Source organism: Hippopotamus amphibius, chromosome 17 (assembly GCF_030028045.1).
Source record: "Hippopotamus amphibius kiboko isolate mHipAmp2 chromosome 17, mHipAmp2.hap2, whole genome shotgun sequence".
In the NCBI taxonomy this organism is placed as follows: Eukaryota; Metazoa; Chordata; class Mammalia; order Artiodactyla; family Hippopotamidae; genus Hippopotamus; species Hippopotamus amphibius.
Genome location: NC_080202.1, coordinates 16,771,579 through 16,799,559, shown reverse-complemented (window position 1 = coordinate 16,799,559; position 27,981 = coordinate 16,771,579). Strand labels below are relative to the sequence as shown.

The window sequence follows — 27,981 nt, the reverse complement described above, 5'->3', positions numbered from 1 at the left end:
CTCACCTTGAATCCCTCTAGCCCCAGCCACCTGTGACTCGACTTCTTGGCCCACAGGCGGGGAGCACAAAGAGGACTCGGGCTGGAGTTCGTCGGATGCCCGGCGGGAAAGTGGCTCCGGGCCTCCCACGGACACCCTCTCGCCAGCCAGCCTGCCCTGGCCCCCGGGGAGCTCCCAGCTGGGCCGAGTGGGCGGCGGTGCCCAGGGCCCCCGCTCCGTCTCCGTGTCCGCTCTGCCCGCCTCGGACTCCCCAAACCCCGGCCCTGGCGAGGGCCTCGTGGACCCCTGTATCTCCCTGCACACCAGCGGCCGGCTGACCCCCCGCGCCCTGCCCAGCTTCATCACCCCGCCGACCACGCCCCAGCTCCGACGGCACACCAAGCTGAAGCCGCCCAGGACGCCGCCCCCGCCCAGCCGCAAGGTCTTCCAGCTGCTGCCCAGCTTCCCCACGCTCACCCGGAGCAAGTCCCACGAGTCTCAGCTGGGGAACCGTATCGACGAGGTCTCCCCGATGAGGTAAGTGTTCCTGCTGGGCGGGTGCTGAATTTTTGCCTCATGAAAGTCCTGGCTATGGTTTTCTCACTGTAAAGGTAATATAGGTTCGATTTAAAACAGACAAAATCAGCCAATGTAGAAGCCACAATGTAAAAAAGTGAAAGATGCCCCCATCTCTCAGTCCATTCCCCAGACTGCCTTATCAGTTTGGGCCGAATCCTACTAGATTTCTTTTTGTACACACACACACACACACACACACACACAAAATGATACCGTGCATCAGCCAGAATAGACTGGGTTATGCTGCAGTAACAAATACCCCCACATCTCTGGGTCTTAAAATAACAAATATTTACTTCTTGCTCATGCTACCTGTCCATCACGGTCAGCCTCATTCCAGATCCAAGGCTGGAACATTGTCTAGAACATATCACTGTGGCACAGGAAAGAAGAACTTTAGATGTTACAACCGAGTGAATTAAATGCTCACTTACAGCCCTACCCAAACAGTGAAACCAAGAAATGATTGACATGTGCGCAGAAGGGGGAACTCAAAAATCATGCTGAAACCACTAATGATTATCAAATACCGTGTACTCTGTTCTATAACCTATTTTTTCAACTTACCTTTATTTCTGAATTACTGACTTCATGTCAGTACATCTTGAAATACCTTACTCTCATTTATTTATAACAACTTTTGTATCTATGTATTTTATGATAGTAATAGTCACATGGTCCAGTATCCAAAAGTTTTGTAGCTCGCATAGAGCTTTGTAGAGTATAAAGTTACCCCCCTACCATTTTTCCTTTTCCTTTCGGGAGCCAACCAGGTTATCAGTTTTGTATGTATCTATAATTATTCAAACTACCTCATCTTTTTAATTTTTTTATTACCTCTTTCCAGTGTATCATTTAACTAATTCCTCCCCTCTTGATGGACATTTAGGTCTTTGTCCCTTTGCTATTACAAAAATCACCCTTGTCAATATACCCTTATGGGCAGGGCAGAAGGGAAGGAGGGTGTTTTCTTTGGGTGCTTCTTACCTTCTCGTACTTCTGAGGGCTGGGGACCCGGCCCCTCTCCTGACATGGTCCTTTTTGGTCTTGGGTGAGCTTGCTCCCCCATCCCAGTGCAGGCTATCTTGGGTTCCTTATGGGATGGACCCTGGACAGCTCTGATGGTTTTGAGTGTATGTCACCCAAGGAGAGAAATCTACCTGTGACCTACCTGCCACGCCCAATCAGGCTGTCCTGCTGGGGCCTGGGGCCTTCCTCCTCCCCCCGCCCCCCAAAAGGGACCGAGCCTTCCTCCCGCTCTGGATCTTCTTCTCTCAGGAAGCACAGTGATAATGACCGTGTGGACCATGAACATGGGACCATCAGAGGGTATCTCAGTGGGCAAACCCCAGTGCATCTCTCTTTCATTTTTTTTTTTTTCCTGAAAAGAGCATTAGGAGGGCTCTGGTTTCAGCCCCGGCTCTGGGTGGAGAACAGAGCCTTGGGCAGATGGCACCACTTCCTCAGATCCCACCGCGGGTGAGCTGGGCCTTGGGCCCTAGGATTCTGAGTCGGGTCCCCCACAGAGCCACCAAAACTGGCGCCGACGTGGGTGCTCAGGCCACCGTGCTGCCCTCGATGAGCACTGAGGGTGGGCTGAGTGGCCTGGCTTCCCAGCTGTCTTCGTCCCTAGGACAGCAGCAGCCCTGAGAGGTGTCGCTCAGGGCACGTTCCAGCCTGGCCCTGCTTGGGGGCCGCCTGACAACGGTCCCCCTCGCCTCCTTCCCCAGCCACTTCCTCTCTGGCCGCCTGAGACGTCCTCCTGCCTGGACCAAGCACCCCTCCTCCCAGGGTTCTGGGCAGGGCTCCCCCCGCTACAGGCACATGACCTTGAGAGACTGTGAGCCTGTTTCCTCAGCTGTGAAATGGAATGAACTCTCATTACCATACAGGTGGCCGGCGAGGCTTAGAAAAGCTATTAAATGTATTAAAGTGCAGGGAGAGGTTCCAGTGCCCACTGGGGGGCGGGGGGCGGGGCGCGGGAGGGCCGCCTCTAGCCCTTCTCATCGAGGAAAGTCCCCAGTCATGCAGCCAGCCTGGCCCCACGCCCCAGGGGCTCAAAGTCCTCCCCCGAGCACCTTGCCCACTCCCTCCCAAGGGCTAATGTTCTGGGGAACACCAGGCCAGCGTGGTGACATACTCCTGCTTTCTCTCTTTTTTGTCTCCTCCAGGTTTGGTAAGAGTGAATCGTTTTCATCCCTTCTGCCACCCGGGAGTCCTGTTTCTGTCGCTGTCCCCATCAGGGGTGGATTTCCTCGACCCTCTCTTCGTCTGCTGGCCTTTCCATGGTCCAGAAGCAGAGATGCTGGGCACCGAGTCAGGAAATAGCTCTAGGACAGGGAGGCTTTAGGTGGCAAGGTGGCTCAGCCCAGCCAGCAGCCGTTCTGAGAAGCAGAGACCTTGAGGGCATCACAGTCCGTGGACAGCCCTATGGTGGGCCCCACTTGCACCTCGCTACCCCTCACAGGTGACCTCTGGCAGAGAGCGTTTGTCTGCTGGGGTGCCGTGGCGATGCCGAGCTCCCGGGAGAGAGGCACTGTCTGTCCAGTGTAGGTGGACAGTAGCCGTCTGCAGAGCCCAGCTGATGTCTTGGGACCCGTCTCTTCAGGAGAGGGACATCCCTGGAGGCAGGAATGTGGTCGGCTCTGAATGAGGCCCTGAGAGATCGAAGGGTGCTAATGTCCCCTTGGTGGGGACAAGGATGCCCAGGCAACCTCCAAGTCCTTTTTCCACCTCTGGGTTGAGAGCTGGTTCTTGCACGTGGCTGTGCTGTGGGACATGTCTCTCCAGAGTCAAAGCAGAGGGAAGCAGCCGCTGGGCTCTGCTTTTAATTGTCTCTGTGGAAATGCAGAAATGTCTGGCTTTTTCTTTTTTTTTTAATATTTATTTATTTATTATTTTTGGCTGTGTCGAGTCTTAGTTGCAGCACACGGGAATCTTTTGTTGCAGCACACGGACTTCTCTGTAGTTGTGGTGTGGGAGTTCCAGAGTACATGGGCTCTGTAGTTGTGGTACGTGGGCTCAGTTGCCCCACAGCATGTGGGATCTTAGTTCCCTTACTAGGAATTGAACCCATGTCCCCTGCATTGGAGGGCGCATTCTTAACCACTGGACCACCAGGGAAGTCCTGATGGCTGGCTTTTGCCTGAGTAAAATAGCAGCTTATTTTTGTCCTGCCCTGAGCTGGCTCAGCAGAATGAGGTGGCTGTTTGCAGGGTCTTAGAGATGAGGAGGGGGTAACAGGCAGTGACTTTGCCAAAATGGATCTGAAGCAGAACCACCAGGGAGGTGTAGGGGAGGAAGGAGGGAGGCTGCACTTCCCTGTCCCCAGGGCACAGGCAGAAACTCCCAGGGCCCTTCACAGAGGCTTGGAGGAGAATCCAGCACCCACATCCCTAGGACAGCCTGGCCCTGCCATCTTCCCAGTTGCTATGGTAATGTGACCATGGCAGTGAGGCTGCTTCCCCATTTTGCCAGGAAGGCAGGACGAGGCCTTCAGGACCAGTATTTCATCTGATCAGGAAGAGCCTCGTCTCACCTCCCTCCTATCCCATGTCTGTGGCCGACATTACAAATCAATCGTAGGTTGCATTTAGAGATAGATGGTTAAAATCTCATTTTCCCATCGTCTGTTTTTCATAGGCTGACAGCCTAACCCCTTTTAGACCCATGTGCTTTGACGGCCTTGGCTACTGACGGGGCTGGAGTGCCCCCTCCCCCGCCAGGAGGGAGCTGGGAGGAGTCAGCCACGTGGCAGATGTGCTGGAGAGATTGTGGGTTCAACCAATCCGGGGCAGCAGAGGCGTTTTGGTCCCGATCAAACTCCCCTTGGTGTCGGAGGAAAAGCCAGGACCTCCATTACGCCCTTCTCCCGTGGTTGGGTGTGTGGTGCTTGACCTTGAGTGAACCAGCACTTATTGAGCACCAGCTGTGTCCCAGGCCGGCATGGGGTGGAAAGCTGACTCAGAGGGTGTGAGATGACCACAGATCCCTGGAGCACTGTGTTCAGGACCTTTCTGGGTCACAGATCCCTTTGATAATTGGATGAAAGTCTAGGCTCTCTTTCTAGGGAAAAGCCCACAGCGTTCCGCTTACCCGTCCAGAGGAAGTTTCCCAACCCCCCTGGAGCCCATCCATGGGTACAGCTGAGAGCCCTTTCTCTGGAAGGAGATAGGCGGTGTTGAGTGTGGGCAGGCGTGGGGGTGTGGAGGAGTGGGATGCACTGGCGGAGGAGGGGAGAGGGAGACGGATATGTGGGCTGCCGGTGGATGGACAGATTGCTTCCAGCTGCCCGTCTACTGCCAGACCTCTAATACCATAAACACCAGGGATGCCTGTTCTTAATGGGGAAGCCAGGATTGGAGAGAGAGGCCAGGGTGTCCTCTAGGAAGGCAGGCAAAGCTCATGGCCTGAGACTTCCCCAAAGGCTCAGACTGAATGCCTGGCTGGGGCTGGGCCACGTGGGAGCAGGTAAAGCTTCACCTTGTCTTCCCTCTCCCTGCCGGGCTCTGGCAGTGGTGGCTCTCAGAGCAAAATTCCCAAAGTGCTTCTGACTGGAAAGCTAGATGTACTATGTGGCCAGCCAGCCTCAACCCCTCTGCCATGGGTCGGATAGCTTCTACCTGTTTAACAAGAAGCAACCGGAATTGCATCCATGAGAAAGTGCAAGAGATGAGGGGTGTGGAGCTGCTATTCTCACCCTGGCTTTGCCTTCTGCCTCTTAAGCCTGCCTTCTGGCAAAGCTAGAAACCTCTAAGGAACTGTTTTCAAACTGTCTGCAGAGGCTAGGTGGTACCATTGGTTGGGATGGGGCAAGTGTGGGGTAACCACACTGGCCCCCTTTGGTCTCGCCCGGCCTGTCCCTGCCTTGATTAGATGCAGGTTCAGGGAAACGTCCCTCTGCTGTATGCTAGGTCTCCGCACCCCCCTCGCCTGTGATCTCTGAGACAGCAGGTCACAGGCACACGCCGTCCCTGGCAGGGCCCCCTCAGCCTGCCCGACCTGGCCTCTTTCCCTGCAGATCTCCCGCACGGATCCCCACAGATGGTACGAAGGGACATCGGGCTCTCGGTGACACACAGGTAGGTCCAGTCGGGCTGGAGCGGGGAGGGGGACACAGAGCTGGACTTGGATCCATGTAAGCTGAGCCCCCACCAGGGGGTCGCTCTTCATTGCATGGAGTGGGGGGGGCTGTCCTGACCCCCGTCTCTCAGGCTCTTTGCCTCTTGTCTGTCTGTCCGTGCCTCTGTGCACATGGCCTGGCACCCACCTGAAGCCCCTGCCTGTCACCAGTGGCCGTTTGGGCTTGCTGGGCCCTCCCGTGCCCCTTCTCGGGTCTCTTCTTCAGTCTGCTGAGGGAAGACACAGGTCCCAGGAGAAACAGGGTCACAGGCTCGGGGAGGAGGAGCCAGGAGTATTCTCTGAGTCCAGCATGACATCAGTCAACGTGGGTGTAACTGGCCACACATCAGAGCCCTGTGGAGGTTGCTGCAACTCCAGGCCCCGTCTGTGAGGTTCTCGGCTTGCCAGCCTGGATTCCAACAACTTCTGGTGACTCTGGCGCTCACGCAGCTGGCGTGGCTGATGTGGGCCCATAACGTGGACTGCCCCAAGGTCTCGACCTCAACGCTCGTGAGGCTGGCGTGTGCTGCCAACAGCAGCTCTGGGCGGTGTCTTGTCCACCCACCCACCCACCCACCCCCAGATGGCCAGCTGGCTGGCCTCTTGGGATGCGTGGTGCTCTGGCCACCCTGTTAAAGGATGTTGTGAACACAACAGGGTACACTTGTCAAGAGCCTTGCAACTCCCAGGGCCTTTCGTTTCCCCCTGGAGTGTGAGCTGCACTCCAGCCTGTGCGGGAGGCCGGCCCTGAATCCTCGCCCAGCGGGGCAGACCCGGCTCCAGGGGGTTGAGTAATTTGCCTGAGGTCACGTGGCCATCAAGACGCTGCCTGAGCCCACTGGCTGGCACCCGGGCACCTGTGTTTGCAGCCTTGGCAGGGCCGGGATGCCTGTACCCCAGAGCCTTGGAGAGGAGAAGCTGTTTGAGTGAAGGTCTGAGTGCCTCCCTCAGCCACACCCTGTGCCCAGTGTGACCTCTGGTCGGAAACCCCACTCCCGCCTGTCGGCAGTAATCCCTCCCAGCCCGTTTCCCCCTCTGCAATTGGGACTTGCTCTCAGTCCTGCCATGAGGATAAAACGGGGTGATGTGCATGTGAGCCTCACACGTCCAGCCCTGGGGAGCGCTAGGTATTTAACCTCAGGCTCTAGCCAAAGACAGGCCAACTTATCCGAGGGACACCGGGATCAGCAGGTTGTCCCGTTTCCTTTCTGTCTTGGCTGCACCTGGTTTCACAGAGGATTAGCTAGCTGGCCCCTGAGTGTTTCCCAGGTGGCTGCTCCCTTCCATCCGGCAGCGGCATCCCTCTTGCCTGGCATGGCCAGGCTGCCCAGCCCGCCTGGGCTCTGGGCCTGGTACGGGACATCACGGTCACACCCTCTTGGTTTTTGAAAATTCATCATCCGGACCTCTCTCGACAAGAAGGCCTGAAGGGTTTTGGTCTAATAGTAGGGGAAAAAAACTTCCATGACCCTTACCCGCCACCTCCCTAGCACCTGCCCCTTCTCCGGCCGAGCCCCGGCTGTCATTTCAACCCGTTTTGAGGATTTCCCGGTGGAGATCATCTCAGGTACCACTGAGCTGTTTCCCATCCCCCCATGTTGACATGAGAGGAGATTAAAGATCGGAGAGAAAGCGAGTGTGGATCCCAGGGAAGCTGGATAGGGGCTCCTTAAAGGCATTCCAAGAGGGTGGGCGTCTTTGTCTTAGCCCCAGAAGCTCCCATGTTGGCTGAGTAGAAACAGTGACATTCATGGCTATGGCCAAGGCTCTGCACGTGTACACAGCACAAGCGTGATTCTCCCCAAACCCCTGTGAGCGGGGAGTGTTGGCCTCATTTGCAAGGGCTTCGACCCATCCCGCAGACAGTGGTTGGCAGGATTCAGACCCAGTGTGGTCTGACCCCAAAGCCTATGCTCTTTCCCTCGTTCTTTACCCCAGTGGTCTCTCTTACAGAGCCGTGCTGAGTTCAGAGACCTGGGGTCCGGTCCCCGCTGCACAGCATCCCAACTGTGTGACCTTGGGAAAGTCACCTAAGCTCTCTGAGCTGGTTTCCTTGCCTGTGTACCAAGAATCCCAGACCTGCCTGACTCCCAGCGGTAGTCACTCCCAGGAGTGCGTGAATGTTTATGGATGCATTATAAACTGTTGCCGAAACACTGTTGCTGTTTGTTGTGTTGTCACTATGATATACTACGCTTTTAAAAACCTAGTCTTCCAAAGATGTGAGTTCTGTCTACCCTTAGGCCTCCCTACCCTATGGATGGACCTTAGACTTTTTCTCTGGAAGACACTCAATCCCCATTCTTCTTTCCAATATATCTTTTGTGGGTTTTTTTTAAAATTTAGTTTGGATTGAAATGCATTTATAATTCAAACCTCAAGAGGTCTAAAAGGATATATATATGAGAAAAGTCCCCTCCCGCTGCTGTCACCAGCCCCCCAGGTCCCCCTCTAGGCAGATCTTGGCAGTTTCTTCGGTGTCCTTCTGGAGATATTTTTATACAAGCAAATACATATGTATATTCTTCCCCCTCCTTTTTTATTTTCACACAAATATTGCATATATTATACATACTGTTCCATACTTTGCTTTTTTTTCTTTTTAAAACCGAGGCATAATTTATATAGAGCTAAGCACACAAATAAATTCTTACATATGTACACACCCACGTATAACACCCAGAGAACGATTTAGAACATCCACACCCCAGAAAGTTCTCTTTGGCTCTTCCCAGTCTGTAGTGCTACTACCCAGAGGTACTATTGGCATCTGTCATCATAGGTAGTTTTTCCTGAATTTGAACTTCATATAAATGGAGTCGTGTTGCATTGTACCTTACTTTTTTCACTGACAGTGTAATTTAGTGGTCCTTCCCTACTTGTGCAAAAAGAGCTTCCTTATTTTATTTTCCGGCTGCGTGGTGTTCGGTTGTGGGCGTGGATCATACTTTACGCAGTCAGTCACCTGTACACCTAAACAACATAGCTTGTTTCTAGTCTTTTCTGCCACAAACACGCTGCAGTGAGTTACCCTGAGTACATCATTTGACACCTGTGGGAGTATCTGTTGGATGAATTCCTGGGACTGGAATTGCTCCGTGTGTGCACTTGTAATTTTGATTGCTTTTGCCAAATTGCCTGCCAGAGAGCTGGCATCGGTGACCACACCAGCTTTGGGACTTTGGCAATGAAGACTTTGTAGCTGAGAAATCTGAATATCTGCGGGAAGCAGTGGCCCCTGGGTGTCCCTGCCCTGCACGCAAGAGAGTGCCCAGGGCTCTAGGATGGAAACAAGTCTCCTGGTTTCCCTGCGCCTTTGTGGGGACCATTCTCCATGCTGGCCCCTCTGAGCATTTTTGTGTGTCCACCCCCTGCAGGTTCTCCACCAAGTCCTGGCTGTCGCAGGTCTGCCAAGTGTGCCAGAAGAGCATGATGTTCGGAGTGAAGTGCAAGCATTGCAGGTGATGGGCGGCAGGGGTGGCAGAAGGGAATAAAGTCCATACTTTAGTTTAGTAACAGTCTTGCTACTTGATTCTTGGCCTTAGGTCAAGTCAAAGTTCAAAGTAACTCCTCTGAGAGTTCCTAAACCTATTCATGATCTCAGCACACCAAGGAGTGATTAGCCTTCTCTAGGAAGATGAAGGAAGCATCAGGCAAAGCACTCTCAGAAGAAGGGAATACTTGAGGTGGGCTTTGAAGGATGAATAGAAGTTTACCAGGTAGACTAAGGAGGAAAGAGAATTCCAGGTCAAGAGAGCACCTTGTACAAAGACAGAGAGGAATGGCAGGACTGTTCTGGAAACTGTAAGGAGTTCTGAAGTTTAATGTTAGCACACAAGGAATGGGGAAATCGGGACAGAATGGCAGAAAGAGAGAAGTGGCTCCTGGTACTTACAGAAGAGAGCAAGGGGAGAATGTAGATTCTATACAAATTCAACCTTTTTTCCTACTATTGTGGTTTTTAGTAGGAAAGAAGGGCAAGGCTAGTGGACAGTGTAGGGTGAGCAGAGTCTGTCCCTTGCTGTCCAGCTGCCCTCACCTCATAGAGGATGGACCTGGAGCCTGCTGCCAGTCCACTTTGCCCTGCATTGCTGCGTGACCTGGGGCAAGGTGCTTACCCTTTCTGGGCCTCATTTTTGTCATGTATACATCTGGGAAGATGATTCCAGGTCCCTCTGTCCATCAGGATTGCTCCAAGAATCTGAGCTAGTGTGTATAGTAAAAGCATTTGGGCTCCTGCCAGTCTGTAGCTGATGGGTCTTATGTGTGTCACGTTGGATAAATTGTGGTTAGGAGAGTCATCAGGAAAACACAAAGGAGATGCCAGACCTTTCTCACCAGTCTAGGTCTTCTGTGGCTCCTGGGCATTTGGCTTTAAATTGGGGACCTCCAGCTCCTGTTCAAGTAATGCCTTTCATGCAGAGAGCACAAGATAACCTCTGAGCTCCAAGCGCTCCTGCAATTGCAGTGTGAAGTTGGTCAGCCTGTTTGATCAGTGAGAACGCCAAGAGTGGATTCAGCAGGCAGAACCAAACCAAGAATCCAGCTCTTTCCTCTTCCGCCATTCTGGTGCTCAGACCATGTGGCCTGCGCAGGAATGTAGCAGGAGGGGCTACCCCTTGCTTCCCTGGGACCCTTTGGTAATGGAAATATTTCCCTTCTAATTTTCATCTCTTTTAAGTTCAGACTTGTCTCAAGCTTTCTGATCGTGGGTAGAGGGTCTCCTTTTTAGACCCTCTAAAAAGGAGTTTAGAAAAGAGAAACAGATGTGTGACCCACAGCAAGTTAAAATGGGTAAAGTCAAACTTGCTTTGCTATGAAGATTGGGCAGATGACAGGGAACATGGTTCTGCTCAACACATAGTAGTTCCCGGTACTACTGACATAAGATGGTCTGCACTCTTAAGCTAACGTTTGTTGAGATATTTGTGGGAATTGAGGCAGTCGTGGCTGAATGTTGCACAAAACTGCCAGGCAGTGCTTCTGAGCCCCAGGGTGTGTCCCGGAGGGTGTGTCCCGGGGTCCTGTGTGGTCCTTTGTACACTGACCCTGCTTTCTTTACCAGGTTGAAGTGTCATAACAAGTGTACAAAAGAAGCCCCCGCTTGTAGAATATCCTTCCTTCCACGTGAGTGCTCTGCCCTTCTCCCTTCTGGATTTGGGGTGCATCTTTCTTGATCCTGTTCCCTGCTGGTGGTTATAACCCCTCTCTTTTTAAACAGTACCCAGGCTTCGGAGGACAGAATCTGTCCCCTCGGACATCAACAATCCGGTGGACAGAGCAGCTGAACCCCATTTCGGAACCCTCCCCAAAGCACTGACAAAGAAGGTATGAGGTTAGGAGAACCCTCGCCCAGGGTTCCTTTCTGTGAAGCACCCCCAGTGTGGAGGTCCAGCGGGAAAGCATGACACTGCAATCCGGGACGTGTGGCCAGAGGGTGGCCTGCGGGGATGCCATATTTAGCCATTTCGTAGATTTCACATTTGTGTTCAAATCGTAGTTATGTGCCCGTAACCCCCCTTGCCTATTTTGAGCTACCATTTCCTGAGTACTTACACTGAGTCGGGAACTTTTTCCATTGATATCTCATTTGATCCCCTTAATAGTTCTAAAAGTCACATACCATATCACCTCCTTTTTTTTTTTTTTTTTCTTTGCTGTGACACTCAGTATGCAGGATCTTAGTTCCCAACCAGGGATCGAACCCCTGCCCTTGACAGTGAAAGCGTGGAGTCCTAACCACTGGACCGCCAAGGGATTTGATATCACTTCCATTTTACAGATGAGGAAACTGAGCACGGGGTCCCCCGTGAGTGAGAGACAGGCCCAGGACGCATGGGTGCTCTGGAGGGCAGGGCTGTGGCGTCGTGCCCCGGCTGGGCCCCTAACGCCTGCCTCGGCGGCTGGCACACTAGAGGCAGCAAGGAAACATTCGTATTGAACGTTGATCGAATAAACAGCCCCGTGAGGCCGCCGCCGATGCCCCCGTCATACAGATAATGCACCACGTGGCTCAGAAGGGTGGGGTGATTCATCCAAGGTCACAGCTGCTGAGTTAGGGCTGGGATTCAACTGGCCTCGAGCCACCCCCCTGCCCTGGCGGGCCTGGCCTGACCGGGATGAAGGATCTGGGGCTTGGCATGTGAGCAGGCAGAGAGAGGGCTCAGTGGGCGCAGGCCCCTCCCCCCTTTAGCTTGGCACCGGGCGGTGTTGGTGGTCGCAGGACAGTGAGGCCCACTGCATGGCTGTGGTGGGTTCTAGTGTCCACCGTGCATCCCAGAGCCTTGAGGGCCTGCAGAGGAGAAACCGGTTGAGCTAAGCATTTAACCCAACTTGGCCCCAACTTTTTTGACCAGGAATCCCTCCCCCACCCCCTGAGGAACTGGTGTTTAGTTTGGGAAAGACGGATCAGGCCCAGGGTCCCCCCGGATGTAGACTCGGTCCACCTGGTAGGCCCCCGTCAGGTGGTCCTCTGGCCTTGCTAGGGCCCACGCCACTGAGTTCCTCGCCGGCAGGCCCACCTGCTGAGTGGAGGGAGCACTTATTAGGCACCCACTGTTACCACCCACTACATGAACACTTGTCAGAGGCTGAATTTAATTCATTGTAAGCCCCTGCCCTGCAGCCAGCCCGGAGCCAGGCCCTAGGTGTGTGACGAGCAGGTGTGGTCCTTGCCCTCCCGGGACACACACAGCGTGGTGGAGAGAGAGTCTTCAGAAAACTGCCCAAGGCGCCTGCAGCTGACAAAGTGTAGTTCAAGTGCCCTGATGGAAAGTGCTGGCAGCCATGGGAGGATAAAGGGGAGGAACATGGCCCCTGCCAGGACTGGGGGAGGACTTCCGGGAGGAAAGGATGTCTGAGATGAAATAAGAAAGATGACAGGAGCCCTCCAGAGGATGGGCGTTGAGGTGCGGGTCTCCCTGTGCCGTCCTTCCCCCAAATATTAGACTGGTAAACCACCAGGACGCCCTGGCTGACCTCCTCCTTTTTAGGTGGGGAGGGTGGGGGGGCAGGCTGGGCTTGGCTGGGCTGGGCAGTCCCTGCCACTGCCCGTGTCTCTGGTCCTGCAGGAGCATCCCCCAGCCATGAACCACCTGGACTCCAGCAGCAACCCGTCCTCCACTACATCCTCCACGCCCTCCTCGCCGGTGCCCTTCCCAGCGTCATCCAACCCACCTAGTGCCACCACGCCCCCCAACCCCTCGCCCGGCCAGAGAGACGGCAGGTTCAACTTCCCAGGTACCACACCTCAGTGCTTTCTCGGGCCTCAGGCATGGGGTTGCATGTCCCTTCTCTGCATGCCCTGGCAGGCTCAAGGTCAAACACTGCTGCCACTAAGAGCACTTGCTGGGAGCCAGGTGCTGTGCTGAACTCAATAGTTAAACTTGCTGGGATTGTACCCATTTCACAGATGGGGACACTGAGGTTCAGGGGGAGGAAGTGGCTTGCCCTGAGCTGTACAGCGTATAAGCGGCAGAGGTGGGACTAAAGCCAAGACTGATGTAAAGCCTGGATTCTTGACCTAATGCCTACACTCCCTCCTGTGCATGGGCTGCCTTCTCTTGGGCGTTGTTCACTCACTCGGTGCTTCTGAGCTCCCAGCAAGCAGAGCAGGCAGCACGGGGAGCTGGGGCAGGCCCAGAAGCCTGGGGCGAGGGAATCTGGGGCTTTGTGGCTTACCTGCTCTGGGATCTGGACAAGCTGCTTAAAGGGGCGCTTTTGTTCCCATTTCAAAAACTAAGACCACGTGAGGCTGGAGTTAGGGTATTCCCACTGCGTGGATGAGTCCACGGAGTCCGCTGGGGAATGTGTCCTGGGGCAGAGCTGACCTCTGACCACGGGCCCGGTTACCCCGGCTCTGTAGGGACAGGGACCTCACCGCTCAGCCAGGCCTGGGGTGTCCCGCCTCCCCAGAGGAGCTGAGCAAAGCCCGCTCGCCCATTTCAAGATTGAATCCTGGCCCTGACCTCCCAGGTGGCTCCTCGCAGTGGGTCTTGGCCCTCTGCGTGTTTCAGGCAGCTGCTCAGGGAAGGAGGGTGGCTGGGACACTCTAATTTCCTCTGGACCCAGCCAGGCCCACTGCCAGCTTCAGCCTGTGGGGTCCAGGCCAGGCCCCACCTGTCCCTGGGCCCTGGGGCTCCAGGCCAAGAAGGACAGAGGCACAGACCTCTGGCTGGGGCTGCTCGCAGCTGGCAGGAGGCCTGGCAGCCTCTCTGGGCCCATCTCCCCAGGGCCCCAGGGACTTCTTTTGTGGGGTGGTGAGATTTTTAAGGACTCTGTCTGTCTGCTTTTCTGCCTGCCCCTTTGCCTTCACACGCATGTGGCTGGACCACTCCCGGCATTAACGCGTCATCCTCAGCCTGCCCCTCCCTCCCCGCGACCCAGCGATGGCCCTCGTGATCACCCTCCTCTCCTGTTCTGCTCTGTCATTGTTATGCTCTGAAACCAGGCCTTTTGCTCAATCTCCTAGTTTGGGTTTTTCTGAAAAGAAGGGCCTGTTTGAAAAACAACAGGCACTGAAAAAGTCCTTTGTGTGATGTCAGCCAGAGCTTCTCAGCTTTCCCTGATGTCTCCAAGCTGGGCCTGTATTGTCCCCTGCACAGAGCCCTCTCTCTCCAGGACCTGCTCTCTCTCTGGTCGTGGGCTGGGCTGGTGCGGCAGTTAATGTGGGATGGGACCTCCGCCTACCGTCTTATGCGGGGGCATTTACCTGTATCTCTGAGGCTAACCCTGGGGAACGGTTATTTTTTTGGATGGTGACTCCCAGGGGCTGAAGCCTCAGGACCTCCAGGTGTGAGTGTGGGCCGGGGGATTTTTCCCCTCTGCACACAATACTGTTCAACGTTTTCGGAATCTCAGTTTCTCTCCCCATCGCGTTTTGCCCTCCTGAGCTTGTGCACAGTTCGCAGAGGAGAGAGCGCGTGGAAGGTGAACAGAATTGGCCAGGGCTCTGCAGCAGGGTGGCCCCCGAGACGGGGTCTCTGAACCTCAGCCCTCCAGTGCAAGTCCCTTTACTCCTGGGGGCTCCAGCTGATGCCCCCCTTCTCCCAGCTCTTTTCCTTCTTCCTGCACGGATCACCCTGTCCTGGTCAGGCCCACCTGGCGCAGGGCTGCCCCAGCCCTATAACCAGCCCCTCTGCCCCAAGCCCGTGCTCTCCCCCTGCTGCATTTGCTGCTCTGTGTGTGACTTACCTCCTCTTCTGTTTGAAGCTGCCCACTTCATTCATCATAGACAGCAGTTTATCTTCCCAGGTGAGTCCTTTGCATGGTTCCACTAACTGCTCCTTGCCGTGACACCCCACCCCTCCCCCGCCCCATCCAGCCCACCCGGGCGCCGTCTCCCTGGATGCCCTGGAGGTACCTGAGTCTCACACCCAACTATTTTGAGATCTGACTGTTGAGGGTGGGCAAGGGGGCAGAGTGAGTAGCCTTGAGGCTGGCCCTTCACAGGGGGCAGTGCCTTACGGGGAGGACCCTTGGCATACATCCTCTGCTGCCTCTTGCACAGAGACTGCAGGCAACTTGTCCAGGGTCACACAGCCCGGAGGTGGCGGAAACCCAGTAAACAGAATAAGGGGAGGTCTTTTGCTGATGTCTTATGAGCATCTGACAATATACTGTCCTCTACATAATGGCAGGAAACTACTACCCTGTCTTAAAGAAGGGGACGCCAGTTTGGGAACGTCTGCAGCCTTCACTCACTCGGTGGGCCTCACCTTCCACAGCCTTGCCGCACGGCGCCATCTGCTGGCGATTGTTGGAAATGCCTCCAGTGCAGAAAGTTTAATGAGGAAAACGTTCAATGACATTCTCAGATTCCCTTCCACAAAAATTGTTTTGTACACCTATGTGCCAGCCTTTGCATTTGACCATATTCCTGCCCCCGAGGAGTTTATACATCTAGTACTTACTTCTCTAGCTGGAGGCGACAAGTGATAGCATAAGTAATCTGCAACGTTAATTCTGAATTTAGCCACGTGAAGGTTCTGTGTGTTTTAGACAAAGGCTATAGCTACTTTTTTTTTTCCTCGGTTAAACGGGCCTGTTTTGAAGTCATGGTGTTTTGGTTATTCCAGGCTTTTCTCTTCCCCAGCCTGGCTCCATTAGGGGAATGACTGGGAGCATCTTTTAGTTCTTACCGGCCCATCCCGGTGGTCGTGCAGGCTGGCTGGGGTCAGGGCCAGGCTCCCTGAGCTGCCTCTGTGGCTTCCCACCCATTTTTTCTGTGGTTCCCCTCCAAGAGCCTCCCTGGTTACTGCTCTAGGGTGACATACAGGGGAGTACCCTTGAAAGCACTGGACAAACATGGCTGTTCTTCCAGAAGGGTCCATCTTGCTCAGAAGATATGTCAGCGGGGAGAGAAGGGAAATGTAGTTCTATTAAAACAAACGTGGACACTTTTGGAGCAGAATGCAAAATACACTCTTAATGTTTAAGGGAAAGTATGAAGCTTCAGAGACATTTTGCTTCCCCCCAACTTGGGGTGCTGTTTCTACCCAAGCCCCCACCTCCCCATGTCCCCCATCCCCATGCGTGTGTTTTTCTTCTGTGGAAAGCTTTGAGCAGCGCTGGGTGGGTGGAAACATTAGGCTGCCCTTGACCGTCTATAGACACAGCGTAGTGGTGCCTGGAGGAGGCTTAGCAGAGGCTTCCGGGGTCTAGGGTTCCCCAGAAATTGTACACAGGATGTTGGGTGCGTGTGTGCATTTCCCTGATAAGAAGGCTCACGGCCTCTATCAGTCTCTCGGAGTCTGTGAGGTCCCAGAGATGTTGAGGAAACTTCAGGGGCAGCCTTGGAGAAAGCCTGGAGGGAGGGGAGGGAGGGGAGGGAGGTTTGCTGGCCGACGGGGAGGCTCTTTGTCCTGCAAGATAGGGAGAGGCCTGATTAACTCCTGCCACTGCCACCTCGTCTCCTCTTTTGCTGAAAAAGCAAGTGAGGGGCCCACCCAGCCCTGGGGCTGCCGGACTAGAGAGAACAGAAGGAAGCCGGCAGCAGAGGCAGCCCGGGGGCGTCTGGCCTGAAACACGTTGGCTCCACGCTGGGGGGACCATCTCTCCAGTGTCCCCCGGATATGGGGCTTTCGGTGCTGAAACTGGAAAAGCCCCGGGCTCCAGGGTCAGTCCCAGCTGCCCAGTCCTGGGGCCCTCTGGTGTGTGGACTGTGCATTTCTGTCTCCCCAGAGAGCTGCTCCACCGGCCACCCAAACCCGGAAGCTGAGGGGGTGGGGCCTCTGGCTCCCGCCGGAAGTTCCTGGCAGCTGTGCCAGGCACCAGGTGACACTAACGAGCCACCTGCGAGTCTGGCCTTTGGCCTGCTGGCCTGAGAGTCTCCCCGCTCTCAACGGTTGTGGAAACCAGCCCCTGCCTCGGAGCCGACGAGGGGAGGGTCTGGGCCACACGTCCAGGAAATAGCAGCCTCGTGGCTTTTACCACTGGCTTGTATGGGGCGGTTTGGCCTCAGGGTGATGGTGGTCACTGAGACGTCTCAGCCTCCTCACCAACTGGCGTGCCTTCCCAGGGCAGAGCTGTGTGGGCAAAACCAAATGCCGTGGCGGCTCCCTCCGTGTCCTGTTTTAGGAGAAGCACAGTGGACGTGGCCCCGGAGCACGTGACAGCCCTGGGAGGGGCTGCTGGGGGCGCGCCCTCTGCGCTGTGTGTGCTGGCTTTGCAAACACTGTGTCTTCGGGGGGAACAGAAGGGGGTTTCATGCCTCTTACTTATTTTCCGTTTCCTCCAGACATTTCGGCATTTCCGCAGGCAGCCCCGTTCACCGATGCAGCGGACAGTTCCGGGTAGGCAGCCCCGCGCTTTCTCCTCCCTGGGGACTTGCTAAAGCTGGACCCACACCCCTGACCTCCTGCCACCTCCACCTCTAAATCTCTGATCCTCCCATTCCAGACCTTGCCATGTAGCTGGGTAGCCAGATGGGACACTGCTTGGGCTAATTCACTGTTTGATCCAATTGACTCAGCGGCAGGGTTTTCTTTGCCTCCTGTCGGCGCAGTCAGCTTTGGGTGAGGCTGTCTGTGAAGTAGGAGCGGTCTTGTAACCCAGGAGCGCCGGGCAAAGGGCCCTCAGCGTTAGAGAAGCCTAACAGTATAGCTCCTGTTTACGGAGCCCTTTCTCTGTCAGGCCACCCTGAGCACTTGCTCACATTTTGTGGTACAGTTCTCAGTCAGATGTAAAGCAGGTGTCATCCTCAACATACAGAAGCCAGCTCAGAGAGGTTAAGAAATTGCATCAAGTCACGCAGCTTGGGGAGGAACAGACCCAGCTCTCAAGTAGAATTCCAAATCCTATGAGTGTGTTCGGAACCCCATGTTGGTTGTCAGATTTGAAAGGGCCTTGGTGGTCGCCGCCCACCCCTCAGCCCCCCCCCACCCTCAGGTTAAGTCTGGAGAAGGCCAAGGTCAGAGAAGGGATACGGGGTCTGGTCCTCGGTCTCGTGTGTGTTTCCACAGCATCCAGACTGCCTTTCCCGTGGCCAGGTGGGTCAAAGTAAGGATCCAGGCCTGGTGCCCCTTTCTCAGACCTCACACGGGGAGTCCCCTGCCCAGCTGGGAGACGAGTGGCCTGGCCTCGGGGTCTCCTTGACAAACCGTGTTTTACTCTTAGGCTTGACGACCAGCCGAAAGCAGACGTGTCAGCGGATCACGAAGTGGAGGTGAGTGATGGGGACGTGCAAGCCGCAGGTGCTGCGTCTCTTCCCTCTCTCCTCAGCTCGGCGTGCAGAGGGGTCTGGGGAGCGTGTGGGGCAGTGTGTACGGCAGGGAAAGCAATGAGGGATGCCAGAAAGCATGCTTCCTTCTGCTTTTCTGGTTTTTGAGGCTAAAGTAAGCTCTTCACTCCTGTGGCTTTCACCCCCAGCCCGGGAGACTCTCCTTCCATCCGTCTGGGGTGGGGCCAGGCAGCTGGACATTATCAAAGATGCCCAGGTGATTCTGATTGTGGCTGGGGCCAAGAACTGCTGCCTTGACCCTTGAACCAGTGTCAAGCGAGCCTGCCTCCTGCAGTGCAGTGGCTTAAAGACCATGAGCAGACAGCAGACTGATTTATTGCCACCCAGAGGAGAGTCAGAAACTCTGTGTTTAAACAAAAGCATAGCCAGAAGGGGTGAATGTGGTCCAGTTCTTCGTGCCAGGGGATGTTAATGCCCTTCCCCGGAGGTCAGGTGTCGCTCACGGGTGGGTCTTGGAACATTAGCAGGAAGAAAGGCCAAGCACCGTAGTTTGTGGGTTAGGATGTCGAGGCCGTGTGGTGCTGAGGGACCTGCCCACTGTCCACAGCAAGCCCCCGCAGAGCTGCAACTGGAGCCCAGGCCTCCTGACCCCAGGCCCCTCTGCTCCCCGCTCTGGTGGGGGGTCCTGGGGGAGGGAAGTCCCCTGCCCCCAGGTCGCCTGCCCCCTCCATCCCCTCCTCCTCTCCTTCTAGGCCGAGGAGCCTGAGGCCGGCAAGTCAGAGGCCGAAGACGACGAGGATGAGGTGGACGACTTGCCGAGCTCCCGGCGGCCCTGGCGAGGCCCCATCTCTCGCAAGGCCAGCCAGACCAGCGTGTACCTGCAGGAGTGGGACATCCCCTTCGAGCAGGTGGAGCTGGGCGAGCCCATCGGGCAGGGCCGCTGGGGCCGGGTGCACCGCGGCCGCTGGCACGGCGAGGTGGCCATCCGCCTGCTGGAGATGGACGGCCACAACCAGGACCACCTGAAGTTGTTCAAGAAGGAGGTGATGAACTACCGGCAGACGCGGCACGAGAACGTGGTGCTCTTCATGGGGGCCTGCATGAACCCGCCCCACCTGGCCATCATCACCAGGTAACCCGGCCCCGCCCTCCCTGGGAGGGCCGCCTGCGCCTCCTCTTTCCCTGGGGGCCCTGGTATTTGCGTGGACACTCCCCCTGCCCCGGAGGGCGTGGAGGTTTTCATGCAGAGGGGTACAAAGAAGAAAAACAAAGATAGGGTGTAATTTCCCCATCATATAACCCCATTGACATTAAATAAATAAATCAGTAAAACGATACCTAAGGATAGAGAAAGTTCAAAAGTTCTAGAAACGTTTAAAGTGAAAACCAGTCTCTTCCCACCCCAGCTGGGTGCTTCTCCCCAAAGGTGGATACTGTAAACAGCTCCTTATCATGCCTTCCATTCAAATAAAGAAGATTGTATATACGCATGCTTTTAAACTAGTTATCTATTTGTATTTGTAACTATTTATATGTTTGTAAAAATACACACCAAAGAGCCTACTGGTTACCTTGCCCTCTTGCCTGGAGTGCAGGTCTAAGGTCTGCGCTAATCTTCTTACCACCTGCAAGGTGTTCCCATCATGTAGTAGAACTTCCAGTGGTGTGCTGGTAAATGTTTAACAACCAGCTCTTGGGTGGTGGCAAGGGAAGCCCTAGTACATGGCATCTGTCAGTTCCTGGGGTGTAAATACTCTCACTGCAGTTGATTTCAGGTTACCAATATGGTGTCACTGAAAGTGGAGTGGAACTGGGTCGAGTCCCACAACTGGGCTCTGGGTTCCCTCTGGAACCCGATCACTGGTCCTCCCCTAATTTATTTAACCAGCCTTCTTTTGCTGGACACTTTGTCATCATGGACATCTCCATTTCCATACCTTGGTGAACTTCTGGGAGTACGTGTGCGGGGCTGGGTCAGAGTGCATGTATGTCACATTGTACCTTGTACATATCTACTCCAGAAAGCGTCCCCCAGTTTCCCTTCCCACCATCAGTGAATGAGTGTCCATTCCCCTCTGAGCACCAGAGGGGTGTGAAACTGACACATTTTTGCCCACAGCATCGTGAAAATTGTTGTTTGGTCTTTACTTCTAAAATCAAGAAAAGCAATATGAGGTTAGTGTAGAATCTTTGGAATATACGTGGCAGTTTCAAGAAAAAAAGCTAAAAATCACTTAAATCCCATCAGCCAAGAGAACCCTCATTAATATTCTGATGACATTCTCTATAGTTGGACCCTGTGCTGTGAAAAAATATCTTCTCCTCAAGCAAACTGTATTTACTTACGAAGTAAAAAACGATTTCCATCTTGCTTGCGTATCAGAGAACTCCCGAGCAGTGTGACGTCACTGGGTCACTACACCTGGTGGTGTGATGGGGACAAAATTCCAGCCCAAAGCATGACACCTCGATGCTTCAGGGAGCCTTGCCGTGCCTGTGCCAGCTCAGCATCCCCCGGATCCCAGCCTCAGTGCTGACCATCATTCATCCTTCCATCTCTCACCCACCCAGTCCCATGAGGGATCTGAGTCTGCTTAAAGGGAATCCATATAGCAAAAGAATAAAAGAACATTAATAAAACATTTAACATGTTTCAGACTTTGCCGAACATATTCAGAATATGGAACACAGATAAGCAACCAGCAGCCAATATTCCGGACCCCGAGGGTCCAGGAATCTTATCTCGTTGGAGACAGTTCCGAAAAACTAGCCCCTTCCTCAGAGAGCTTAAGTTAGCTTCTCCCTGGAACGGGAATGAAGCCACCCATTCTCTCTGGGTCCTTCCTTACCCCAGGTTTTCGGAGTCAATACAGGTGGGGACCCCAACATACAAGCTGCGTATCTAATATAACCACCTGACACCCCTGACCGCCACCCCCTCCCCTCCTGCGTACTCTGCATTGTTAATAAAATCCCTGTGATCAGAAAACAGCGCGATCATGAAAATCATTGTGATGAGTCCAGAGCCCTGATGCTGCCTGATTAGAGCCTGAAAAGGCCAGATTCTTCCCTGGCTGAGTTTGAGTGGGCGTGTCCCTGCCTCGAACCCCCACAAAGGTGGGCTGCTCTGAATTGCCAGGAGTCTTGGTGACCTATTTCCTGTTCTATGGTGGGCAGGCCCTAGGTCTCAGGGGACATGTGTTCTTGCCCATTCAGGCCAGGACCCAGCAGGAATGGGTGTCAGGCTGATGAAGAAGGATTCTGGTACCCAGGGTCCAGGGGATGGAGAGAGCCCTCCCGAAGCCGGTGGGCATAGCTCTCCCCCGCTCCACAAGGGCTGAGGTTGGGTTGCATGGGCCCCAGAGCTCTACCTGACCCACCACTCTTCACAGCTTCTGCAAGGGACGGACGTTGCACTCGTTTGTGAGGGACCCCAAAACATCTCTGGACATCAACAAGACCAGGCAGATTGCCCAGGAAATCATCAAGGTAAAGGGGCATCTGGCTGCTTCCAGAGCTCCTGGCTGTCCCCAGCTCTGTTTGCCAGGGTGGTGGTGATGGCTGCTCTGTCTCTCCCTTTAGCTTGGGTACCTCACGTGTGGGCCCCCCATCTCCTTCCCTCTGTCCGTGTTTTGTCCGCTGGGAGCTGGACACCCTGGAGAAACTCAGTGGGTTTTGAAGGCAGATGGCCTGAGTTTGAATCTTGGTCACACCAGCTGTGTGACTTCAGGAAGGTCGATTAGCCTCTCTGAGCCTTGGCTTCTTCCCCTGTGAAATGGAGATGCCGGTATCACCTCCCTTGTTGGATTGGTGCAAAGGTAAAATGGGATAAGCTATGGAGAGAGCGTTGGGCCTAGGGCCAGCGCTTGGTGAGAGTCTGTTAGAATTGGTTTAGGGCAGGGGTTCTGCCTTAAAGTTTCCAAATCCAAGTTTCAAGAGAACAGGCCCTCAGGCAGCTTTTTTTTTTTTTTTCTTTCATCTTTTTAAAATAATTTTTAAAAAGATGAAAGAAGAGCTTATTTGTTGCTTTATTTAACAACAGACAGGCCCAGAGAAAAACTAGATGAGTGCTGGATAGGGCTTCCTCTTTCCTGGTTCTTGTTTTTGCAGAAAAGCTTTCTCTTACCAGCTCCCACCAAGTTTTTGTCCCTTTCCTGTCTTCACTCTTGCCTTCTTTTCTTTTTTCTCCCTCCCTCCTTCCATCCATTGTGTGTGTGTGTCTTTGGAAAGGAAAGGATAAAAATCTCAGTGACATTTATGAACACCAAGATTTCCATGTGACTTTTCCATGTGGCTAAACTAACGCATTGAACTTTTGCAGCCCCCAGAACCAAAATATCACACGCCTTCATCTGTAGTCTGTCTCACTTCAGAGAAGTCGGAGGGAGCTGCAGAGTGTCACACCTACTCTGTGACGTCCCGAAACCTGCTGGGCCCTGCTCCCCACTCTACCTGACTCTGCCCTCCTCCCCCAAACTGTCCTCTCTCCTTATTGTCAGGACACTGGGGGAGTCTGATTGCTGGGTTAGGCTGAGTTGGGTTGAATGAGCCATCTGGAAGATTCCAGGGCAGAAGTGAAAAAGTTGCTCAAAGGTTTTGGAGCTGCAGAGCTGGAAGCCTCCTCTCTGCTGCTTATACATTTTCCACACACACACCCACCCCACCCCCCGCCCTTCTGGGAACTACTAAGCCACTTCCTTTTGTACTCATCTCTGATATTTTGAGGCTCAAAATATAATAACAGGGGCTTGACCTTTGGTTAGAGGGCTTGGGGTCACTCTAGAAGCATTGTGAAATTATGGGAAGGAAGGAGGAGTGGTGTTCCAGACCCAGGTGCTTTCAATCTTATCTCTGGCCCTTTGAGGCTGTGGTACCTATTTTTATAAACGAGGCACAGAGAGGTACAGCCACTTATCCTCCATCACACAGCTGGTCCCTGTTCAACCCAAGGTGGGGTCTTTGGCTCTCTTTGGTCACTGGGGAAGGCTCGTGCCTTGGTTTGGTTTGGGAAATGGGCAGAAGGATTGTTTTACATTCAGGATGGAGCAAGTCACACGTTCCTGGAACTCCCTGCTTCCATGGCAGGATGACAGCTCTCAGCAGGCCTGAGGGATGTGGCCACAGTGGACCCCGAGCCCCCGTCTCTTGCAAAAGAGCATCTGCCTTGTGTACATTCTCCTCTGACACGTTCCAGCCCCACTCGGTCTGAGCTCTGGGCTCGACTGAGTTCTGTCTGCTTCTGCCTCACAGTTCGTTCCTTCTGTTTCCTAAATGTGGCTTGTTGTTTACCTCTCCCTTCCTCACCTCAAGATACCTTTAAAGGCAGGGAGATTTCTCGCATATGAAGCACCCTTGATGTGGGAGATTGGGAGGTGGATTTACATGTGCCTCCTTCTGACCCGGCAGGGATGCCCATTTCAGTCGTGCATCTTGTACAAACGTCCCCCCTTCTCCCTCCCCCCTCCCTGTTCCCAAGAGCATCAGGGTACCTGGAAGTCCTGGGTTTGGCCTTGGATGAGATCATGCCTGCGTCAGGTCATCCACGTCCCATGTACCTGGCAGTCAGTGTTCAGTCCAAATAGAGCGTTGGTTGGAAATCACCCACCCCCGCCCTCTCACTTGACAGATGAGGAAACTGAGGCTCAGAAGTGTCCAGGAGCACACAGTGAATTAGAATCCGGGCTGGATTTCAGTCTTTTTTTTTTTTTAATGTTTATTCAATTTAATTTTCTAAAATGTTTATTTATGTATTTTGGCTGCACTGGGTCTTAGTTGCAGCACATGGGATCTTCACTGCAGCATGCGGGATCTTTAGTTTCAGCATGTATGTGGGATATAGTTCCCTGACCAGGGATCAAACCCGGGCCCCTGTATTCGGCGCATGGAGTCTTGCCCACCACCAGGGAAGTCCTGGATTTCAGTCTTAATCCAGGACTTCTGCTGTAGCACAGGCAGTGGGACCACCTGATCTTGGAGACTCCCTCTGTGGAAATTCCTCTCTGTTCCCCACCCCAACCCCGAGCCCTTGCCCAGCCTGAGGGGAGAGGCCAGCTGTGCAAAGCCTGATAGAGACCCCAGATCACTTGGGTCCTTTATGATTTAACACGGAGGTTTGCAACACTCTTTGTACTTTTCCTGACCCCCCAGCCCCCCACCTGTCACCCTTTTTACACCTCATCTGAGTATAAAGTTGATGTCGGGCAGTGAGGTGACACAACAGGAGCACAGACTGGCCTGGAAGCAGATCTCAGCAATGCTGCTTAACTGCTGTGTGGCCTGGGGCAAATCACTTCCCGTCTCTGGTCTCTGAGGCGGGGTCTCCCCCTCTGTAAAAAGGAGATGGTTACACTGCATAGGGTTGTGAAGATTAAATGAGGGGGTTGGGGTAAGGCGTCCAGCTCAGGACCCAGCCCAGGTTAGAAGGTAAATCGTCGTCATTCATCTTCCCTCTGCCCCTGACGTGAGGCGCACTGTCTTCCAGGGAATGGGATATCTCCACGCCAAGGGCATCGTACACAAAGATCTCAAATCCAAGAACATCTTCTACGACAATGGCAAAGTGGTGATCACAGACTTCGGGCTGTTCGGGATCTCGGGCGTGGTGCGAGAGGGACGGTCAGTCGGCCTTGGGCGTCTGGACAGACTAGGGAGGAACTGGGCAGTGCTGGTGGGCCTGAGGTCCAGCCGAGGTCCGGGCACTCTTGTTTTCTGTTGCTGAGAGGCAGCCCTGCCTGTAGGAAAGGCCAGGTCCTGCGCATGTGGTTCTGGTCCAGAATCCGGTTTGGGTGACACTTAGGTCCCCTGTAGCACTTAATTCTTAGGCTGACCCCCATGGAGGCTGGGACCCCTCTCTCATTTTCCCTGTATGCTCACCGACGGGCAGTGGACCAGGGTTCACGTCCCCATTATGAGGAGGAAATCAGGTTCTGTGTCCGCACATCTTGAAGGGGTAGGGGTGAGGAGAAGGGCTCCTCCCCAAGCATCTGGACCCCAGGAAGGAAAGCAGCAGCCCGGCTGGAGGGCCAGCCCCAGGCCGGGTGGCGAGGCCCACAGGCAGATCCGATCTCCTACATGGAGACACCCTCCGCTCTCCCAGGGTAGAGAAGCAGGCACCCTCAAATGCAGCTCCCTGCCAATACCCCCACCCGGCCTGCTTTCCTAGAAAAGCCTGGTTATCACTCCTCTGTAACATTCCCCCAAAGCGTGGGTGCTTGGCCGGTGCCCGATGGGCGTGCTGCTTTTCTGGGCCGTGCGTGGGTGGTGTGCCAGCCCCGGGACAGACGTGTGCCCCTCGGGTCTCTTCGCTGCTGGCTGAAGGCGGTGTCCTTGCCTGGCTTCTTGGCCTCTAGGCGTGAGAACCAGCTGAAGCTGTCACATGACTGGCTGTGCTACCTGGCTCCCGAGATCGTGCGGGAGATGACCCCCGGGAAGGATGAGGACCAGCTGCCCTTCTCCAAAGCTGCTGACATCTATGCATTTGGGTGAGGAAGCCCCTGGCGTCCCTCCTCCTGGGGCCTTGAGGCCAAGTGTAGCCGAAAGAGAGGGTCCTACAGGCCACGGGGGGCATGGGGAGGTGTGCTTGTTTGGGCCAGCAACCGCATCCTTGACCTTCTGTTTCCCCACCTGTAAAATGGGAAGGATAAAGTACCTCCCTGGTAGAGCTATTTCATGAGGACTAAATTAGCTAATTGTATAAAATGCTTAACTCTGGATGTCATTCCCAGCTGTTGCCCCATGAGGACACTCACCAGAGCTGGCCAAGGACTGTCCCTCTGGGAGAATAGGGAGTTCTGCCAGCTGTGCCCCCGCGAAGAGCTGGGGTGCTGACCGATAGAAACATAGAAATATAGAAATACAATATCAGCCAGATGTGTAAAGTTTTCTCATAGCCACGTTAAAAAAAGAAAAAGAGGGAATTCTCTGGAGGTCCAGTGGTTAGGACTCCACACTTCCACCGTAAGAGGCACGAGTTCGATCCCTGGTTGGGGAACTGAGATGGCCACATGTCATGTGGCACGGCCAAAAAAAAAAAAAGGAAAAAGAAAAAGAAACAGAAACCAGTTAAATCCATTTCAATAGATATTTAACTCAATATAGCCAAAATATTATCATTTCAACATGTAATCAAAATAAGAAATTAAAATCTTACCCCACAAAGCTTTCAAAATCTGGTGTGTGTTTTACAGCTCAGTTCCCCTCCACACACTTCAGTTACTCAGTAGCCCCACGTGGCCCCCATGTTGGACAGAGTGGGTCTAACGGAGCAGGTCCCGTCTAGATAAGTCGAGAAGGGCAAGAGGACTTGGAGGGTCTGAGTGAGGGTCTTATCCCATAATCTGTTGGGGGTCCTTCCCTCGCAGGTGGTCTCTTCCTGCCCTGCCCTTTAACTGTCAGTTCTTGACCACCTGCGTGTGCCGGGCCCAGGGCTGGGCATCCTGGTCACTCCTCAGACGACCTTGGCGGTGGGCATCCACCCCATGGAGGTTGAATGGTTGTACCAGCATCTCTGTCCAGAGCCTGTGCTGTCTCAGACTTCCCAGCGCAATGGGAGCGCAAGGCCCGGGAGGAGTCAGGGTATCCCGGAAGCCTGGCGGGTGAGGAAGGCGGGAGGAGGGTCCTGGGTCCTCCGGCCGGGCTCCTGGCATCGGGGCAGCAGGTGCCCCCAGGCGTGAGCTGAGCCGAGCCATCTAGGACCTCACGACACGTGGGTGGGCGGTCTCCACAGGACTGTTTGGTATGAGCTGCAAGCCAGAGACTGGCCCTTGAAGAACCAAGCTGCAGAGGCCCTGATCTGGCAGATTGGAAGCGGAGAAGGGATGAAGCGAGTCCTGGCCTCCGTCAGCCTGGGGAAGGAAGTCACCGTGAGTAGCCCCCCTCCCCGCCTGCACTGGGAGAGGGAGGTAGGCTAGAGGGCGGGGCCCTGGCTGCCTTTCCTTCACACACCTGAGAAGTGGGACCCAGAGGTGGATGTGTGTCAGGCTGGCCTCTTTGCTGCTGGCTAGGAGGCCTGTGTCCTTCACCACCCCACTGCTAGCCTTTTAAAAAATTGTCTTTAAGCAATGTGAGCCAAGTAGAATGGGGAGAAGTGGGACCAGCATGTGCAAAGGTCCTGGGGTAGAAAGAGGCTGGTGTGTTTGAGAAGCTGAGAGGCAATGTGTTAGACCAGGCCAATTCTGTAACAAATAGCCCTTAAGTCTAAATGGCTAAACATATTAAAAATTTATGTCTTAAAAGAAAAAAAAAATAAAAAAAGGCAGGAAGAAAATAAAGATAATGGTTTTGATTGAATTATGAGATAAGAGAATAAAGCCTGTGTGTTACTTACTACAAAGAAGATAGTAGAAAATTTCACTGCACAGAGTACAGACAGTGGGGTTGTTGTAGTGTCAGATCTTTCTCAATGTTTTTCTCAGTTGTTTGGGGACGAATCAAGATTTCCGCAGCAAATTTGTTTTCAAGATGCCAGATCATAATATAGTTGTTGCCCTCAGGTTAATGGTTTCTCTGCATTGCAGTTTGTAAGTTGCCCTGCTTGGCTCAGTGATTCTTGGAGGAACCTGAGGGGCGGTATTTTCAGTGTGGTCAGTGTTCACCAGGCGCTGAGTCAGTCAGGCCTGGAGCGG

General features: G+C 54.1%; 1 protein-coding gene across 4 annotated transcripts in view; it reads left to right on the top strand.

The window, feature by feature from the left end:
* KSR1 (kinase suppressor of ras 1) overlaps positions 1–27,981 on the top strand; it is a 152,981-nt gene that overhangs the window by 116,162 nt on the left and 8,838 nt on the right. For 2 of the 4 annotated variants that reach the window (XM_057717004.1, XM_057717005.1), the window contains exons 4-18: positions 57–516; positions 2,730–2,734; positions 5,579–5,639; positions 9,057–9,140; positions 10,745–10,806; positions 10,901–11,007; positions 12,750–12,918; positions 14,890–14,931; positions 17,417–17,471; positions 18,295–18,343; positions 19,111–19,490; positions 21,751–21,847; positions 24,840–24,973; positions 25,708–25,839; positions 27,084–27,219. In XM_057717004.1, the coding sequence (XP_057572987.1) occupies positions 57–516; positions 2,730–2,734; positions 5,579–5,639; positions 9,057–9,140; positions 10,745–10,806; positions 10,901–11,007; positions 12,750–12,918; positions 14,890–14,931; positions 17,417–17,471; positions 18,295–18,343; positions 19,111–19,490; positions 21,751–21,847; positions 24,840–24,973; positions 25,708–25,839; positions 27,084–27,219 (1,973 nt within the window). Of the gene's footprint in view, positions 1–56; positions 517–2,729; positions 2,735–2,890; positions 5,640–9,056; positions 9,141–10,744; positions 10,807–10,900; positions 11,008–12,749; positions 12,919–14,889; positions 14,932–17,416; positions 17,472–18,294; positions 18,344–19,110; positions 19,491–21,750; positions 21,848–24,839; positions 24,974–25,707; positions 25,840–27,083; positions 27,220–27,981 lie in introns of those variants that run through there. The other 2 variants (XM_057717006.1, XM_057717002.1) reach the window with 2 other exon arrangements.